At 49.2% G+C, this 17,180-nt stretch overlaps 2 protein-coding genes across 4 annotated transcripts; both read left to right on the forward strand.

The window, feature by feature from the left end:
- The first annotated feature begins 1,134 nt into the window (after window positions 1-1,134).
- LOC101769393 (probable E3 ubiquitin-protein ligase XBOS32) lies at window positions 1,135-5,223 on the forward strand. Its single transcript, XM_004954127.3, has 11 exons — window positions 1,135-1,622; window positions 1,812-2,195; window positions 2,287-2,346; window positions 2,440-2,511; window positions 2,587-2,762; window positions 2,840-3,000; window positions 3,410-3,468; window positions 3,555-3,601; window positions 3,699-3,839; window positions 4,134-4,225; window positions 4,485-5,223. The coding sequence occupies exons 2-11, from the start codon at window positions 2,001-2,003 to the stop codon at window positions 4,970-4,972; spliced, it is 1,491 nt and encodes a 496-aa protein (XP_004954184.1). The 5' UTR covers window positions 1,135-1,622; window positions 1,812-2,000; the 3' UTR covers window positions 4,973-5,223.
- A 5,270-nt stretch (window positions 5,224-10,493) lies between these two features.
- On the forward strand, window positions 10,494-12,069 carry LOC101769797 (transcription factor IBH1-like 1). 3 transcript variants are annotated; one of them, XM_022828476.1, is made up of 3 exons: window positions 10,494-10,696; window positions 10,859-11,391; window positions 11,501-12,069. In XM_022828476.1, the coding sequence occupies exons 2-3, from the start codon at window positions 10,866-10,868 to the stop codon at window positions 11,563-11,565; spliced, it is 591 nt and encodes a 196-aa protein (XP_022684211.1). In that variant the 5' UTR covers window positions 10,494-10,696; window positions 10,859-10,865; the 3' UTR covers window positions 11,566-12,069. The 3 variants fall into 3 exon arrangements, with proteins under 3 accessions (XP_022684211.1, XP_022684199.1, XP_004954185.1); XM_022828464.1 differs by having other exon boundaries at window positions 10,497-11,391; XM_004954128.4 differs by having other exon boundaries at window positions 10,501-11,391; window positions 11,573-12,069.
- The last annotated feature ends 5,111 nt before the right edge of the window (window positions 12,070-17,180 follow it).

The following is a 17,180-nucleotide window of genomic DNA, read 5'->3' on the forward strand; positions in this document are numbered from 1 at the left end:
CACCCGAGAGAAGATGAGGACGCGCTGGGAAGGGCCCCACGGCGATGAGCTTCTTGGCGATCAGGATTGTCGGTTTCCTGGGACGACGTGCTCATGGCATCGGGAGAGGAAGGGGCGCCAACATTGGTGAGGAAGCTGGGGGCACAGAGAGAGGCGGCCGACAACGCTGAGAAAGGTAGATGAACTCACCAGTCTCGGAGATCGGACAAACGGCTGATCCCAATCTCGACCACATAGTCCGGCAATACGGCACAATCAACAGGGAAGGGGGTGTAAAAGGAATGGGTCGATGGCTCGGCAAGTTCCAACTTGCCGTTGAAGCAGCGGTCCGCCGCCACCAATCCGTTTTTCTTCTGCATTGGCTATGGACCTCGCTCGAAACCGCCATCGCAGGGAGTCAGGGATTGAAGCATCGTTTTTGCTCTTGGAGATTGGCCTTATGGGATGGGAGGAGTAAATGAGGAAGAAGGGAATTAGAACGAGCTGATTGCGGAGAATTGGGATGAAAATCCAAGATGAGATCACGGGAGGTGTGTGGGTGAAGCTGAGGGTAACAGGTAGGTACGACGGGCAGGTTGGCAGGGCGTGCAGTGAGAAAAAAAGGGTGAAAATTGGTGGAATTATTTTCCTTCGTCGAAAAAAATAGGTCTCCATAAGTGGGACCATTGTAAGAGGTATGTGTGCCTAACTCTAGGTGAAATTTTTTTTCAATTCTCTCGCTCAGATTTAATCTTTTGTACCAATGCCACTTTGTTACTATAGTTCTTTTTTCCTAAACTGAATTAGCATTGACAAAAAAAGAAAGAAAAACACCACATCGTTGGTCGGGCCACAAATTTTGAAGAAGATCGAAAGCCGAAAATAGTTTGATGCAAACATTTTTCCTACGAAATAGAAAAAACCAAGTTTCTCTGAAATGCACAATATTCCAAAGGGCACACGGAGAATGATAACACGAAGAAAGTGGACCGGTGCGTGCTGAATGCTTAAATCCATCTGGAAAAGAGAAAAGAAGCCCTAAATAAGAATTAGCTAAAACGAACACAAGAAAGGAACGACTGGAAAGTAATTTTCACGTTGAAAAATCTAAAAACCTCGCATCGCGTCCTTGCATCAGCCATTGTCTTTGTCTCCCCACCTTGCCTTGGCACCACTTCGTCCTCCTAGTGATAATCATCGCTTTCGCCTCCTCTTAATTCCAACAGCTAGTACTCGTGTTCTGGAAAACAAAAGTGGGGGAAGCAACAAGAAACAGACTTGGAGCGGCACACCAGTAATACGGACCGGGGTGACCTGGGGCGTGGAGATTTTTGGCCGCTACCTGCATCGCCGTCCCAATCAAGATCATTATTTCTTTTCTCCTCCCTTGTCCCTGCCCAAATCGCAGGGCTGCGTTCTTGCCAATCGCCTCTGGCTTTGCCCCAAGATTCGCCGCCCAGCGCCCTCGCGTGGGCGCTGAGGAGGATTCGAGGCGGTCGCCGCTTGTCTCGTGAATCCTCGCCGGCCGCTGCTCTCTTTATTTCTTGCGGCGATTCGGCCTGATTTAGAGGAGAGAATTGTTCGTCCTCAGCCCCGTTCTGCTCGGTTGGGATTGGGACCGTTGATTCCGGACAGTTCCGAAGGTGCGTTCTTGTGATCTCCCCTCAACAGCACTTAGCCTTCAACTAATCAACTCTGATTTCTTGGTCTATGTGAAAAGTCTACGTTTCGTTTCAATTATTATTTGGAAGAGTTATTGCTATTTGGCAGCATTATGCCGGACTTTCTAGGTCAATTTGTTGCGTTCCTTGATTAATTTTGGGTTTTCGCAGAAAAAATTAGGTCTTTCTTGCCGTTAGCTTGAGATCATCCGCATCCGCTCGCCGCAATTGGGCCTCTCAACCTGTCTCGTAATCGTCCTGGAAGCCTCGTAGAAGATTGAGAAATTTATCTGATACGAGGTCTTCCCGTGTGCGCTCAAGAAAGGGTGCTGTGCCGTGAAGGCCTCGTCTTGGGCATCCATGGGGTTCCTCAGCCTTGTGGGCAACTCCTTTGGGTGCTCTGCTTCCGGTGAGCGGCTTGTCTCAGCTGCCCGCGACGGCGACCTGCAGGAGGCGCGTGCGCTCCTTGAGTACAACCCTCGTCTTGCCCGGTACTCCACATTCGGCGGCCGCAACTCACCGCTGCACTATGCTGCTGCACAAGGCCACCATGAGGTAATGCCGTTTGTCTTCTAAAGAAGCATCAGCATTTGAGTTGATGGGCATACCATTTGCATTCAAATCTGTTTGCTCTTTGGATGTTCAGATTGTCTCTCTATTGCTTGAATCCGGAGTTGAGATCAACCTTAGGAATTACAGGGGCCAGGTAAACACAATGCCTGTGTTGGGTGTGTGAGATAGCTAACATACATGGGTCAATGTGTTATATCTAAGTGTATGCTCTGCTAATTGTATATAGACTGCTTTGATGCAAGCATGTCAATATGGCCACTGGGAGGTTGTTCAAACACTGATACTCTTCAATGCAAATGTGAGCTTTTTCCCTCTTCACTCAACATTGCAGTTTCTCAGACATATTGTTCTGACACTGCAAAATGGCTTACAGGTTCACAGGACAGATTATCTCAATGGTGGAACTGCTCTCCATTTTGCTGCACTGCATGGTCATGCCCGATGCCTTCGTCTTGTGCTTGCAGATTATGTTCCAAGCATACCGAATTTCTGCACCCTCACAAATCATAGATCATCTGAAGAAGATTCAGCTGCTGATTTTGATCATGAGTATGTTCGGCAACTAGCATGTTTTCTCTAGTTTATTTTAGCGGAAAAATCATGCAATGGTATGTGTTTGTTATCAGGGCTTTGGTCAAGATGGTAAATCAGAAGGCGGATGGAGGCTTAACCCCACTTCATATGGCTGCATTAAATGGGCATGTAGAGTGCGTGCAATTGTTACTGGACTTAGGAGCATCTGTTTCCGAGGTCACTATTGAGGATGGAACGACTATTGACTTAATAGGTATTTTGCTACCATTCCATTTTAACTGCTTTTCAACTGTTAATTGTTACTTGGCCATTTACCACCTTTACCTTTTTGTTTGCATGCTCTTGTTTTAAGCGCTTAACCTATTGGTGGGAACATATATGTTGCTTTGTCTAAGAAATGGTTCCAATCATTGTCTTGTATGTGTATTTTGTACATATGCTCATGGCATGGCATGATAGGACATTTCCTTTAGCGACTTGAAAAACCTTACCAATTTGCGCCTGTTCTTATCTGCAAATCCGCGTCATTCAGCTTTGTATTTTATTGTTCACTTGTTCTCACATATTAAGATATGCTACTTTGCTAAGTGAACAATTTGTCTGTTATATCGTCATTTAGTTCATTACACTGTTTAAAAGGTACTTTGGCTTCAATGTGGCAGGAGCTGGTAGCACCCCACTTCACTATGCTGCTTGTGGTGGAAATGCTGTCTGTTGTCAAGTATGTTCTGCTGGTCCAAAATTTGTTCAAAAGATTGGCTGAATTTCTTTAATTATATACTAATAACAGGGATTTGTTCATTGCAGCTCCTTATTGCTCGAGGAGCTTGCATTACTGCACAAAATGCTAGTGGGTATGATTTCGAAGTTCTGCTGCATGGCAAAATAGCTTTCAGTGTTTCTGTTAGCACTATGAATTGTCTAAAATCCATGCTCGTTTCTGTTATGCAGATGGACCCCGTTAATGGTTGCTCGTTCCTGGCAAAGAAATTCAATTGAAGAAATTTTAAGTAAAGAACCAGAGAGCCGGATACGCACCCTTCCATCTCCTTATCTCTGTCTTCCACTTATGAGTATCATGAACATTGCCAGGTGATCATGCCCCTAATTTATTTATGCTTCTTTCAAAAATTTAGTTATGCTTCTGTTAGTTCCATGCTCAGCACATGTTAAATACTAAATAACTATGCATTGCTTCTTATTGGTTGTCATGTGGTGTTATTTATTAGTATACTTCTTAATTCCCTAATTATGAGCGGTTGCATTGTTATTGTTTTCCTTAACCATGCAGTACAAATTCCAACACTAGTCAGCTTATCATATTGGACTGTTTTTCATTTTTTGTATTGTAAATATCTGATGGCTTTATGGTAATTCAATTTATAGGGAGTGTGGATGGAGGTACCTAAACCAGTCACCTGTTTGTATTGACCCCTGTGCTGTCTGTTTAGAAGGGAGCTGTTCTGTTGCTGCAGAAGGTATGCTGCCAAATATGCATGTGTTTTACTGGCCACTGTAATTGATGCTTATACTGAATTTGTACTGGGAAAATGTTCTCCGTAAACCTAGCATACTACTACTAGTCTGAGCTTTATATCAAGTGCACATATTAGCTTACACTTTATGCTCTGGTTCACAGCCACTTAGTAACTCAGATTTTCATGATCGAAAACATTATATGTAACTAGACATACTGATTTGTTGCAAATGCTGAACTGGAGCTGTTTCATTTTGTAGGTTGTAAACATGAATTTTGCACAAGGTGTGCTTTATACCTTTGTTCAACCAGCTACACATCAGTGACCCCAGCAGGCGCAATACCATGTCCTCTCTGCCGACACCCAATCATCTCTTTCATCACACTTCCTGGTACGAGCCCAATAAGAGAGCTGCCGAGAAACAGCCTTTCATTGTCATTTTGCACGACATGCCCAGCCGTGAACTCCGATTCTTCTGCTTGGATTGCTGCCCATCTGTACCGGACAGAATTCCAGTGCGGGCGCATGCCACCGATGGGCTCGTCCTCCTTCCGCTCCCTGAGCTGCCAGAGGATACCTGCGATGAAACTCAACCCGGCATTTTGTATGGGTGCCATGGACACAAATCCCTGCCTTATAAGATGCTCGAGGTTCGGATCTAGCTTGCGACGCTCAGCTTCCCAGGGAGAGACTACGAGAAGATCTTGGCCTATAACCTTTAACCCAATTGTTGCTACTGGCAGCTGATAGAGTGGATAGGCACTGCATGTCCCCAGTTTTGTGCCCATCTTGAGGTCTGTTTTTGTGTATTCTTTGGTTGGTTTGGTCTGATTTTTGCGTGCCGTTGTCATATGAACTCGCCGGTCCCAACTCCTTGTTGATATATCAGGAGCAACATGTGATGTAAGTACTACCTTTTCGGTTTGTAAATAACCTTGTGGCGTTGAATATTTCCTGGAAGCAATGAAATGCGGAGGCACCGATTTTTCTTTGCATCACCCCTGAATACCCTTTCGTTTGTACCAACACATGTATCATTGGTGTTCTTCTCAAAAGGGGGAAAAAGGATTGTACTATTTCACCGGTGTTTTAGTGGCAGGCACGGAAGAAGGCATGTGTTGTGGCTGTTACGGCTTACAACCGTGCATGTCGTCCTGTGTGTGTATGCGCTTTTGGTGGTTCCGATAACTGTCCATGTGCTGCTCCCCACGTCGTACCGTTTGTTTATTGCCGGTCTGCTACGTTTGCTGTCACCAAAGATGCATTCACGGATCTGCTTGTCGCACTGACCACCATGATCTTTTCTGTGAGGTGGCCAAGTACATTGCATCGCCAAGAACTGACCTCGTTTCTGTTGTGATCTACTATACCCATGATTGATTGTCAGGTGCAGCTTATATACTTGCCTTTCAGGATTCTCAGAAGCCGGAATAGAGAGGATAGACGCTGTTCATTGCCCCCCCTACGCTACTGGCCCGCCGGATTGGCACGGGCGGCGTGCTCGGCCGCGGTTGAGCGGCGCGGCCCCCTGGCAGCAGCGTGTCCGATCCGGCGCCTGTCATCTGCGAAACCCGGCTGGGCGATGCGACTTGTGAAGCTGTGAGCAGACACCCCGCGCTAGCTGCGGAGCGCACCGGGGGCTGTCGGCGCGCACCGACCGCCGGGGGGCGTTGGGTCCGATCGCTGCTGCCTGCTGAGATCGGGTACTAGGTGGAACGAACGACGACGACACGGAAACAACTTGGGATGAATCGAAAAGCGGGAGGTTTGGCTGACGAAGCACGGAAGCAGGGGCATGGCACATCGATCGGTGTGCCGTACGATAACGAGCTCCTGGCGCATCCAGAGTTCTGCCCGACCAAAACCACAAGGCCCGACCAAACATATTGCAACGAATCAGGCCGTGAGAACTGAGAGACTTTCCTGCCCACATCATATATACGAGCATATGTAAATGCTCGACTATCTCTGCACGTTAATGTAGAGGACCTTACGCAACTGGTATGGGCATTCGTGTACAGTAGAACTGCTGGACCGAGTTGAACAGTAGTAAACAAAAAACACAGCAAAAGAAACAGAGATTAACATCGCACGTGCTAGTGCTACTTCTACAAAAATGAAAACTACAACAGCTTCATGCCCACAAAAAGCACGCCAATGGGTTTACAGAACAACTACATAAGCACAAATGCTTTTAATTCCCAACATATAATTCGGTGCATTGCTTCATCGATATGCATAGGAGGGGAGAACCATTTATAAACAAGCTAGCTCAGGAGGGATAGACGGGAGAAGAGAAGAGCGGCAAAGTAGGAAGCCGTAGAAGCATGAGAAGGGACAGGAGAGGAGCGTGGCAGCGACAATGGCGCAAGACCTGCAGACGAAGGCCTTGCAAGGTCAAGAAAACAAGGTAGAATGCGTTGTCGCGGGATAAACTTCCACCTTAAAAGTGGAACACATGGTCAGAGTGAAGCCTTGGCACCACCGACAAAAAAATAAAAGAAAAAGCTCAGTGAGGATAGCACCGCAGGGAAGCTAGCTAAAGATTTCACGGTGGAGCCCATGAACCGTGGTAGCGCTCTTCTTGTGGCGCCATCTGGCCCCAGATGGAAGATACAGGCCGAGAAGAATACCCATCCACCATGAACTTGCACAGGCCAGTGTAGTGATAGAGTACTCAAAAGCTAAGGAAGCTGAGATGATATGCTTCCTGTTGTTGGGGACAAAAGCCATGTATAGAAGCTACTTTGTACAAGATGCCTGAACTCCCAAGTTGCAGCTATGATCCGAGACATCACATGAGATGGAAGGGACCCCCTTTTATACTGCGAGGTAGGAGCTAGGAACACGAAAGGCCATGGAAGATGGGGGAGTAAATGGCCGCGAGCGAACTCGGTGCAGGGGATGCAAAGCCGCTTCAATGGCGCCCTCGCTTACTCTTGCGCTTACCTTGCAGAGCTGCAGGCTCTGCCGAGAGGAGTTATTGGCACTGTCCTGCAACGTGATGTTACAGCCACGTAGCGAAAGCTATTGGGCTCTGTTGATATCTGTTCTTGACAAATTGACATGACATTTGTTGCCATGCATTTGGATGGTACAGATCAGGATTATTCTGTGTGCTGCTGTGCTGGGAGTACTATGCTGTGACAATCTTATCCTGGCATATATGATGCTACTCCAAACCTTTTCCTTCGGCAATATTGCTACCATATAGACAGAGTTGTAGAGCCCTAGTGGTAAGCAGTGGCAACACCATCGTTTCTGCATCACATCATGGGCAATGCTTCATGGGACACTTTTTCAGAATTCTGAATACTCTGCATAGGCACAAACCAATGCAGTTCTCGTCTATCACCACACGCATCAAGAGATATGGTGTCAGCTGGTTCACGACTCATTGTCTCGGTACGTCATATTGAAATTGAAAACCGATCGATCGGCTCAGGTACCTGGCAGAAGTTCAGAAAGCCTTCTGGCGGAAGTCTTCGTGCACCCTGTTTGCTGTGATCTGCTTACAGGTCCATCCTTTTTTTTTCATATTTGCTGTGACATTGGAGATTCCTAACTGAAAATATTTCATTTAACCGGGCGTTGAATTTGCTGTCGGTTCACGTTCACAGATTTTATGGTGCTATGGTGCTGCTGAAAGTCTGAAACACCTCACTCCTGATAAGATTCAGACATTTGCATGAGAAAGTAACCGGCAGATGCAGGGGTTCAGGAAGAGACGACAGGAGTTGATGGCGCCCCTCCCGCTGCAGCTCCTACCACTTTTAGATACCTGATAGCCATTTACTGCGTGCTTGAAACTTGCAAAGCATGGGCGAGCCCACGCGAATTGCCTGTTGCTGTTGGGTGCGTGATCTCGGAAGGTGAAAGAGAGAGGCCAGCGACGCAGACGCTGAAAAAATGCAGCGAAATCTTTCGAAAATGGGCATTGATGATGGGGAGGGAGCAGAGCAGATCAGCAGAGGCCTATGGGCTCTGGCTATCGGCGACGCCGCGGCAAGGCATATGCATTCATGCGCGCAGGCTGGGATGGTGGGATGTGACAAGTGCTCCTCCACTCCGCTCATCCATCCTGGCTGAGGTGAGAGGACAGGGGATGGCTACCTGCTCGCTGTACGACTACGTGCGACGTGCATGTCGCTGTTGCGCGTGTGAGGGCTGATCGAGCAGAGCTCACCGTCGGTCCATCCATCCATCGCCGTGACTTGATCGATCATGCGTGCGCCTGGGCCGGCCGGGTCCCTCCCTGTGCGTGCCCTGTTTAAGCTTCTCGCGTGTTCCAGCCGCAGCCCTGTTCCGGCGGCACGTTTGCTTTTGTCCCGTGCTGGGCTACTACTACCTTCCTAGCGTCGTCGATCGCCGCCGTGTGCATCCGCGCAACCCGCATCGTACGTGACCGACAGTGCGCGCGTGCGTGTTCTGAACTCTCAACTCTTCTTCGATCGCACGAGAAGGCTGGCGGGGGGAAGGGAAACCGGACGGTGCCAGCGCGCACGTCGTGCGTCCGTCCCACGGCCACAGGTGTCACGCACCAGCAGCGGGCGAGCAGTTGCCACCACCCCCGTTGGCTCGTCGCCGCATGTTCCCCGGATCATGCCGCGCGCCCCGGGCCCCCGTGGCGCACGCGACCCGTCACTTTCGGGCGAAAACGAGGTAGATAGCTAGAGAGCAAGCAAGCGGAGGCGAGGGCCGCCGCATCAGCAGCAATTCAGCATGCGTCCGCGCAGGCGCACGAGCTCCTGCTGCAGCAGGGAGGGGGTCCGCGGCAGGAACACGGCACATGCACCCCGCCGGATCCGGCAGAAGCTTCCGAGCGCCCTCGCCCTCGCATCGCACCCGCGTTCCCCTGCGCTACGGCGCCTTCGCTTGGGGTTGGGTTGGTGGCTAGCGACCCGTCCCGCTTAAATTGGCTGCTTCATCAGTACGTGCCCCGTGCGTGCACAGTGGCTGGGTACCCTACTAGCTAGGCTCAAAAAGTGATCCATCCCCATCCACCCATCGTTATAATGCCTCTTATTCGATCCTTTTTCCTTGGGCTGCTAGCCACAATTTCCAATTTTCTTTGGCTAGTAGCCGCTAGTATATACCATGTGAAGATACTCTCAGAGAATTGGTCCAAAAGAAAAGGATATTCGGATACAAAAAAGTAATGAGACATATAATATATGGTCGACTAGAATCGACATGCATGGTTTAGTTTTGCTAAGCTTGCAGTTGTTTTACGTAAGAAAGAGTGGAAAGCAATGCATGTGAATGAATAAAAACTGTGTTCGGCGTTCCTAAGAAATGATAACTGAGCTGCTAACTGCGTACCGTGGGCATATGTGCAAGCAGCCACATGCGTGCCACCACCAGACGCACTCATAATACGGCGGATAAGCTACCCCGTCCCGCTAATTAAGGGCTATGACTATGACCTAGATGTCTACGAGACATGCTCATCGCCATAGGAGTATTCATTTAGCCCAACTAACCCCTTCATTACCATTCCAAGATATAACCCTGGTTAAAGCTAAAGTCCTATGCAATTGCATGCTTCCATATCTTAAATTTCGAACGAAAAAAAAAACTATAACTGTACCCACACATTTATGTAACATAGCATCGATCGATATGATGATCATGCAACGATAATTCCCAGAATTTAAAATAAAATGCATTACTATGCTATTGTCAACTCTCAGGGACAGTGTACTGCTGCTGTTCACGTAAGGCTGGAGAGCTAGCTGCTGCTCATACATAACATAACATGGGAGATGCATGGGGCCTCTCTCTAATAATCTTTCAGGGGGACATGGCAAGTACTGGTACTTGCTAACAGCAGCATCGTACGCTGAGTGATATTAGGTATTGTTTGGTTACTAAATCCATCGGACTAAAGCCCAATAAAATAGATAAACAAGATCAAAATACTCATAATCAATGCACAAAATCTGCATCCCATGGGGCAATAATGAGGGGTAGAGGCTGTCCTCCTCGGCCTTTAGTCACCCACCAAGGGACTAGAAGATTAATTCCTTTAGTCCTCCATTTAGTCACTCTGTTTGAAAATTTAGGAACTAAAAAAGATCAAAAGGGAGGAAAGTTCGATGGAACCAAACAGGAGAGGCAGGCAGGGCATGGCAAATTGCTTGGCAGTGTGGACCTGGGCCTGCTTGACCTCTCCCATGTGCCTGCATGTGCACTGTCTCCTCGCCGTTTAGCGGTTAAGGGCCACCGCCTCTCCCCAGCCAGCCAATGGAAGCGCCATATATAGCTAGGATCTCTGATCCTCCCGTTGCCACACACTCACCACTCCTGTGTTGTGTGTGATCATCGAGCTAACAGCCTGCCGCCCTGTGTTGCTTTTGCTTTCCCTTTCTCCCTCATCAACTCACAGCAACAACAAATATCTCCTCTTCCACGAGCTGGAAACACCATCATTACTAGCTAGCTCGATCCTTGATCGTCTTTGATTAACCGGTAAATTAGCAGCCGGATTTATTTTCTGAACTGTTGTGGTTGCATTGTTCTTGCTGTTCCATTGCCGGCCATTTGATTGGTTGTCATCACCGACGACGATCTGCCGGTGTGTCTTGCTTGCATCTCTAGCTCCGTTAATAGTTCCATGTCTTCGCCTGGTAGCGTGGGCATGCCGGGGTCCAAGAAATTCAGGCAGGCGATCCTCAAGAACCTTCTCCTAGGGCTCAGGAAGGGCGGTGCCGCGTCCAGGGGCATGGGCTTCCACGAGAGGAGGAGCGCCATCAGGCGCGCCGCCGACGCCGCCCTCGCCACCGCCAGGGGCGCCGCGCCGCGCTGGAGCCGGTCCCTTGCGGCGGAGCTCTCGCCGCAGGGCCGCCTTCCTCCTGCCACGAGCGCGCCTTCGTCGTCCGAATGCAAGCTGCCGAGCAAGATGTCCTGCGCCAAGAGGATCCCGAGGAGGAGGCTCCGGGCGAGGCCGAAGAGCAGAGCCACGGCGAAGCAGGCGGCCGGCGCTCTCGCGAGGGTCATGGTGAGGAAGAGGGCCCGGGCGCTGAGAGAGATCGTGCCCGGAGGGAGAGGGATGGACGAGTGCACGTTGCTGGGTGAAACCCTAGACTACGCCGTGTCCCTCAAAGCTCAGGTCGAGGCGATGCAGCTCCTGTTGAGAACTCTTCAGGCCCCCAAGAACCCTAGTTGTAAGTCTCCTCCTCCTCCTTTATTTTCTGATCTCTTTCTTATATTAAGTGCTCGGAATTTGGATGCATGGTGGTTGAGGAGGGTCTTCTAAGTTCCTGGTGGTTTCAGCGACCATTTTTCAGGCGGTGTTGGGAAGGCATCTAATACAGACTTGGATTCTCGTGGTCTTTTAATTTGCAGTGCTGAAGCATCAGTGAGAGATCAGAGATGGGAACTACATACTGAAATGTGATCAAGATCGTTCATTCACGGGTAAAACTTCTTGTAAGACGATGTAGAGTTTTTCCCCCTTCCTCCTCTTCCTTTTCGCTGCTTCAGTAGGCACTGAGATCATGAGGCATAATGAAGGATCATGTGTATGCATATGTACAGTACCAGTGAGCTACTCTGCATGTATATACGGTTACTCTCTAAAGAAGCAATGCAAGCTAAGCAAGCCGTGCATAAATCCATGCACAGCTATGTAACCCTTCTCCCTATCTGTATTAGGAAGCAAGTTTTGTAGATTTTGCGCCGTATTCAGGCGATATGTACGTATCTATCATCCGGGATGCTGTGTATGTGTGGCATGTGCATCCTATTGTTTGTTCTGTTGCAAGAGGAAATGTCCAACGCCAAAGAATACATTTGGTTGTATCCACATGGGCAATACTAAAGTGTACTCCAAATTTTCGCAAGGTTCGAATGCATGTTGCCCCGTACAATCCTGATTCTTGATTGTACGAATTTATCGATTCATAATGGTACTCAGTAGAACACACAATTTAAACCTGCACTGGTAAATTTCTGGTGTTCAAATAAACTACCAGTGGTATCTTTTCAAAAAAGAATTACCAGTGGTATTATATTACTTATTAGATAGCTTATTGTTGTATGCGCTGCACATAGAGGTGGTAATTGGAGGGTCAAAACAACATCTACTCGATGGGGACGGTTGCCGGTAGATCTAGCGGGTTGAGAAGCGTGTGAGAGCGAGGCTTAAGAGATTTTGTGAAGCATCAGAGGAATGCATGCACGCTTCTACAGCAGGACCGACAGGGAAGAAAAACATCACGATGACAAGAGGGAACGGTTCACATGCATGTTGACCTTAATGAACATGGCTTTACGGTTGCAAGGACTGTCGCCACATGCATGCACGATAGATCACCATCATCATCACGAGTTAACCAACTCAATCTGTGCAAGCAATCAACGGATTAGATTGGTTGGTCGGTTGGTTGGTCTTGCAGTACTGACTACTAACTAGATAAGTAGCTAGCATATCATGTGTCGTCACACTATGCATGGATTTATGGTCAGTTTAGTCGCTCGTGGTGGCCAATAATCCAAATTGATCACTAGCGGAGCGGCCGCTATAGCCTGCTACTGGTAGCAATAGCACAGTTGCTGGCCAAGCCTACTCCAAGGAGATCAGAAACCAGCACGGGCACATTGTACTCTCATGGTGCGGATTTTTAAAACTTTAGGTACGGTCCTTGTGGCAGCTTCTGTGTTGGTTGCGCCAATTTAAAGAGGGCCAGAAAGGAAAAATGTATACTTTGCCTCTGCTACCTCCATGTTTCGGTCTGCAGCATGGCAAATAAAGAACGACAACATTCACGTCAACAGGACCGAAACTGAAGTGTCAAACTAACTTAGGGGCTGTTTGGATACGAGGTGCTAAACTTTAACAGTGTCACATCGGATGTTCGGATGCTAATTAGGAGGAGTAAACATGAGCTAATTATAAAACTAATTGCAGAACCCTGTGCTAATTCGCTAGACGAATCTATTAAGCCTAATTAATCCATCATTAGCAAATGGTTACTGTAGCACCACATTGTCAAATCATAGACTAATTAGGTTTAATAGATTCGTCTCGCGAATTATACTCCATCTGTGTAATTAGTTTTGTAATTAGTCTATGTTTAATACTCCTAATTAGCATCCAAACATCCGATGTGACAGGTGTTAAACTTTAACAAGGTGTTCCCAAACACCCCCTTAGCAGAAATGCATGCATGCGTGCAAGGATGCAGAAAAGGTGAACCGAGAACGGCAACAGTGAGAAGACTGGAAACATTGGACGGAATGATATGCAATGCACACGTGTCGGCAAAGAGGGCCGTGCTGTTACTTTATTCAAGCACTAGCTTTATCAGTAGCGGTTACTGGTTCAAGCACTTTATATGCTGACCATATTACTTGTTGAAAGATCTATGGTGCAATTTGGCCCCGCAGCTAAGACTGCTAAGTTACCCAGAGCTGTTCTCTTTTGCCAAAGATAAGAACATCAGCCTGAAGAAAGCTATTGCCATGACAGAACTGCACTCAATTTTCCATCTACCACTCTCAGCAGAGGCCTATGAACAATACTTACAGTTACAAGACAACATCAATTCTATTCAGCAATCAGCAGCACACGACTCATGGTCATATATTTGGGGATCTGGTCTGTTTAGCTCTAGAAAGGCTTACCAAAGAATGAAGGGTCACTCTGACATACATCCAGCGTATAAATGGCTATGGAACAGTTGTTGCCAAACAAAGCATAAGGTTTTCTTTTGGAGGACAGACTCAGCACTAGGGACATTCTCCAAAGAAAAAATATGGTTCTGCAAAGCTATGACCGTGTCCTCTGCTCTAACAACTCCCGTGAATCTGTCCTACATCTATTCTTATGGTGCTCATTTGCAAAATTGTGTTGGGGGATTGCTGGCTTACAAATTTCAGATGACTTGTCGCTTGTCGGGCTATGATAATCTGCTCTTTCTCCGAAACCAAATTAATCAGGCCTTCTTTATGGAGATAATTATATTGATGATCTGGAGTATATGGACATCTAGCAACAGCACCATCTTTGAAAATTAAACGCCATCCACACAATGCTGCAGAGACATTTTTATGAGAGAATTTGCCATGGTTATCCATAGAGTAAAGAAGAACTACAATCCTAGTATAGGCAATTGGCTATCCATGTTGTAATCTCCTCCCCCTCCCACACTCGTACATTTCCTTAAGGCCCCGTTTGGATCATTAGAATTGAATTCCATCCTAATAATCATAATTTAGACACAAATTAATTAAGCTAATATAATTGTATGTGGAATATAGTTGTATATTATAGTTGGTGATATGGGAGAGATACTTATATGCTGCACTTCTACTATAGAGAAGCGAGTCTAAGAGCGTGCTATAAGAATTGAATTCCATTCTAATAACCATAATCTATAGAATCAATTTCCATCTCCCACCCCATGAATTTAAGATAGGCTTATATCTAAACTTTGGAAAGTTGTGGAATGCCACATTCCAACATAAATTAGCCTACTCCATTAAATAGATTCCAATTCCTTCAAAATGAAGGGACCCAAACGGGACCTAACTGTTTTCTTTCTTTATTAATATATAAGGCTTGCCCCTCCTGTTCCTTCAAAAATATTACTTGTCAGCTGGGCGAGCAGCGCACGCCTACTCTTCGCGCACACGCATGCCCTATTTTCCTGGCGTCGCGTCTCTACGGTCGGAAGAGCCCATGCATTTCGCCTTTGGAAGGCCCACTCAGCGTAAAGCTTCAACTAGGCCTCGTCTCAAGAAAAGAAAATTAGGCCCGCTTCGATTAAGTGGTGGACAGAGGGCCCGCTCCACCCAACATGGGCCTGCGCGCGGGTGGGCATGGAATGAACGGCCCAGAGTCGTGGCCCGTGTACCAGACGAGACCAGCAGCGAAGCCAGCCGGAGCAGTGGGAGCACCATGCCGCGGCACGCAGGACGGCTGCCGGCGTCGAGCATTGTTGTCGTGCGATGTGCGAGGATGAAAGCAACAGGGAGATTCAAGAGCTACCTGAGGTTGACCAAAAACCTTATGGAGACCCATCGCATGTGTACTCCTCCTAGATGCTTCCGGATCCGCCGGGGAAGGCACGTCGTCCTCCATTGCCTACGCACGCGCGCAGACCCAGCTGCTACAACGCCGTGCTCTTCAGACTTTCGAGTCTTCACAGTCCTCAGAGTCCAGACGCGGTTCGAGTCGCGGGTTCCCCCGATTTCGTGGCCGCACCACACGTCATGCACGTGGAAACTGTGGCGGACGCGCCCGTCCCTGGTGTGCACACACTCGAACCCCATGCCGTCAGCGCGCGACGCGAGAGACATTGCACAGCAGGTGTCGTCCCAGCGACAACAATTCTGCGCCCCGTACGCACGGTACGGCACGAGTCAACAACACCGGCAGCCCAGGAACGCAACCGCTACGTGCCGTGGCCATGTGTTCGCGCGCCGTCGCCACCAGCTGCCACATGCGCGCACCGGCCGTGCACGCAAGCTGACAACGATCGCCTCAGCCTCTTCTCAGGCGCCCGCGCGCGCAGTTTCCTGCGGACTGGAGGACGGTGGGTACGCAGGCATGTGCTTGCACCTGAAGCTAATAAAGCTACAGGTAAAAAGGCTTCGAGAACTAACGAAGGCTCCTCACCAAATCGAAGTCGACGAAGTGGGAGAAAAACATGACAAGGATCAGAGGAAATTGTTACCGTGTTACGCTTACGCCACCCGGTCTTTGATGTCGCTGTTAGACTGAGCTTCTGTGCAAACTGTCTGTATAGCGACAAGGATTTTGCCGCGTGGAAAAAAAAAGTCGTCTTTGTAACGACAAGGATTTATCGCCAGTGTCCCTGTCACTGCCAAGAGAAAGAAGAGAGAAGCAGCTAGGTCCCACGTGTAACGGTGCCGTACCTTCGTTGCCGTTCTTGGACGCCATCCGAGTTAGTAAAACGGAGACGAAAAGCGACCCCGTCAACCTACCCATCTCCGAAAACCGGATCGATCTCGATGTCCTGGTTCGTACGAATGAGCTAGCTAGCTAGCTAGCTACTCACACTCTCTCATGTTTGTTCCGGCCGTTAGCTTTCGCTGTCAAAGCTTTCCTCCAGCTTCGTCGTAGGGAAACGGCTTGGCAACACGAATTCAGATGCTTACCAAAATCTGTGTAACCACACATGCGCCCAGACATAGCCAGACTATTCTAGTAGTACAACTAGTAGAAAATTAAAGGCAGCTTCAAGCTTGTTGGCCCAAAGAAAGTGAAGCTTGCTTTGCTTGAAGCTCAAGCACAAGTATTACTAATCGTGGTGTTGGGGAGAGGGATGCTAAATTTTAGCACCCCCATTTTAGTCACTTTTAGCCTCATCCTCCTCCCAAACACGTAGGCTAAAATGGAGGGGCTAAATTTTAGCCCCACCATAATCCATTAGCCCTCCAAGAGGTGCTAAAATTGACTAGAAGTGCTAAAAGTGGTCCCCCTCCTCCATTTTTCCACCGGTACCCTCCCCTCTCTCCTCCCCCACGCTCCTCTCTCTCCTCCGCGCCCGGCCTCTGTGGCCCGCGCCGCCCGCCCGCTGCGCCGCCGCCCAACCTCCGCCGCCCGCCGCTCGCCTCGCCGCCGCCCGCGCCGCCCGCCCGCCGCCCGCCGCGCCGCCGCCCGCACCGCTCGGTCGCCCGCCGCCAGCCTAGCCGCCGCCCGCGCCGCCCGCCACGCCGCCGCCCGGCCTCCACCGCCCGCGCCGCCCGGCCTCCGCCGCCCGCGCTGCCCGCCCGCCGCCCGCTGCGCCCCGCGCCCCGACCGGCCCCGCCACCGCTGCCGCTGCCGGATCGAATGTGCCATCCTCATCTGGTGCCCGGCCTCGGCACCGCCGCCTCTGGTGCTGCTCCGTGACGAGCTCGGTCTCCTCCTCCCCGAAGGTGGCCGCGGCACGCGCCGCGCCCTCGGCGATGCCGGCGTCGGGCTCGTCGTCGACGGAGACCGGGA

Source organism: Setaria italica, chromosome I, assembly GCF_000263155.2.
Source record: "Setaria italica strain Yugu1 chromosome I, Setaria_italica_v2.0, whole genome shotgun sequence".
Taxonomy (NCBI): domain Eukaryota; kingdom Viridiplantae; phylum Streptophyta; class Magnoliopsida; order Poales; family Poaceae; genus Setaria; species Setaria italica.

Excerpts from the sequence above, each read along its gene's own strand:
- LOC101769393 (XM_004954127.3), top strand. The coding sequence starts at position 2,001 with ATGGGGTTCCTCAGCCTTGTGGGCAACTCCTTTGGGTGCTCTGCTTCC. Across the intron at positions 3,469-3,554 it reads GAAATGCTGTCTGTTGTCAA|CTCCTTATTGCTCGAGGAGC; the intron begins GTATGTTCTGCT and ends TGTTCATTGCAG. Across the intron at positions 3,602-3,698 it reads ACTGCACAAAATGCTAGTGG|ATGGACCCCGTTAATGGTTG; the intron begins GTATGATTTCGA and ends TCTGTTATGCAG.
- LOC101769797 (XM_022828464.1), top strand. The coding sequence starts at position 10,842 with ATGTCTTCGCCTGGTAGCGTGGGCATGCCGGGGTCCAAGAAATTCAGG. Across the intron at positions 11,392-11,500 it reads GGCCCCCAAGAACCCTAGTT|CGACCATTTTTCAGGCGGTG; the intron begins GTAAGTCTCCTC and ends TGGTGGTTTCAG.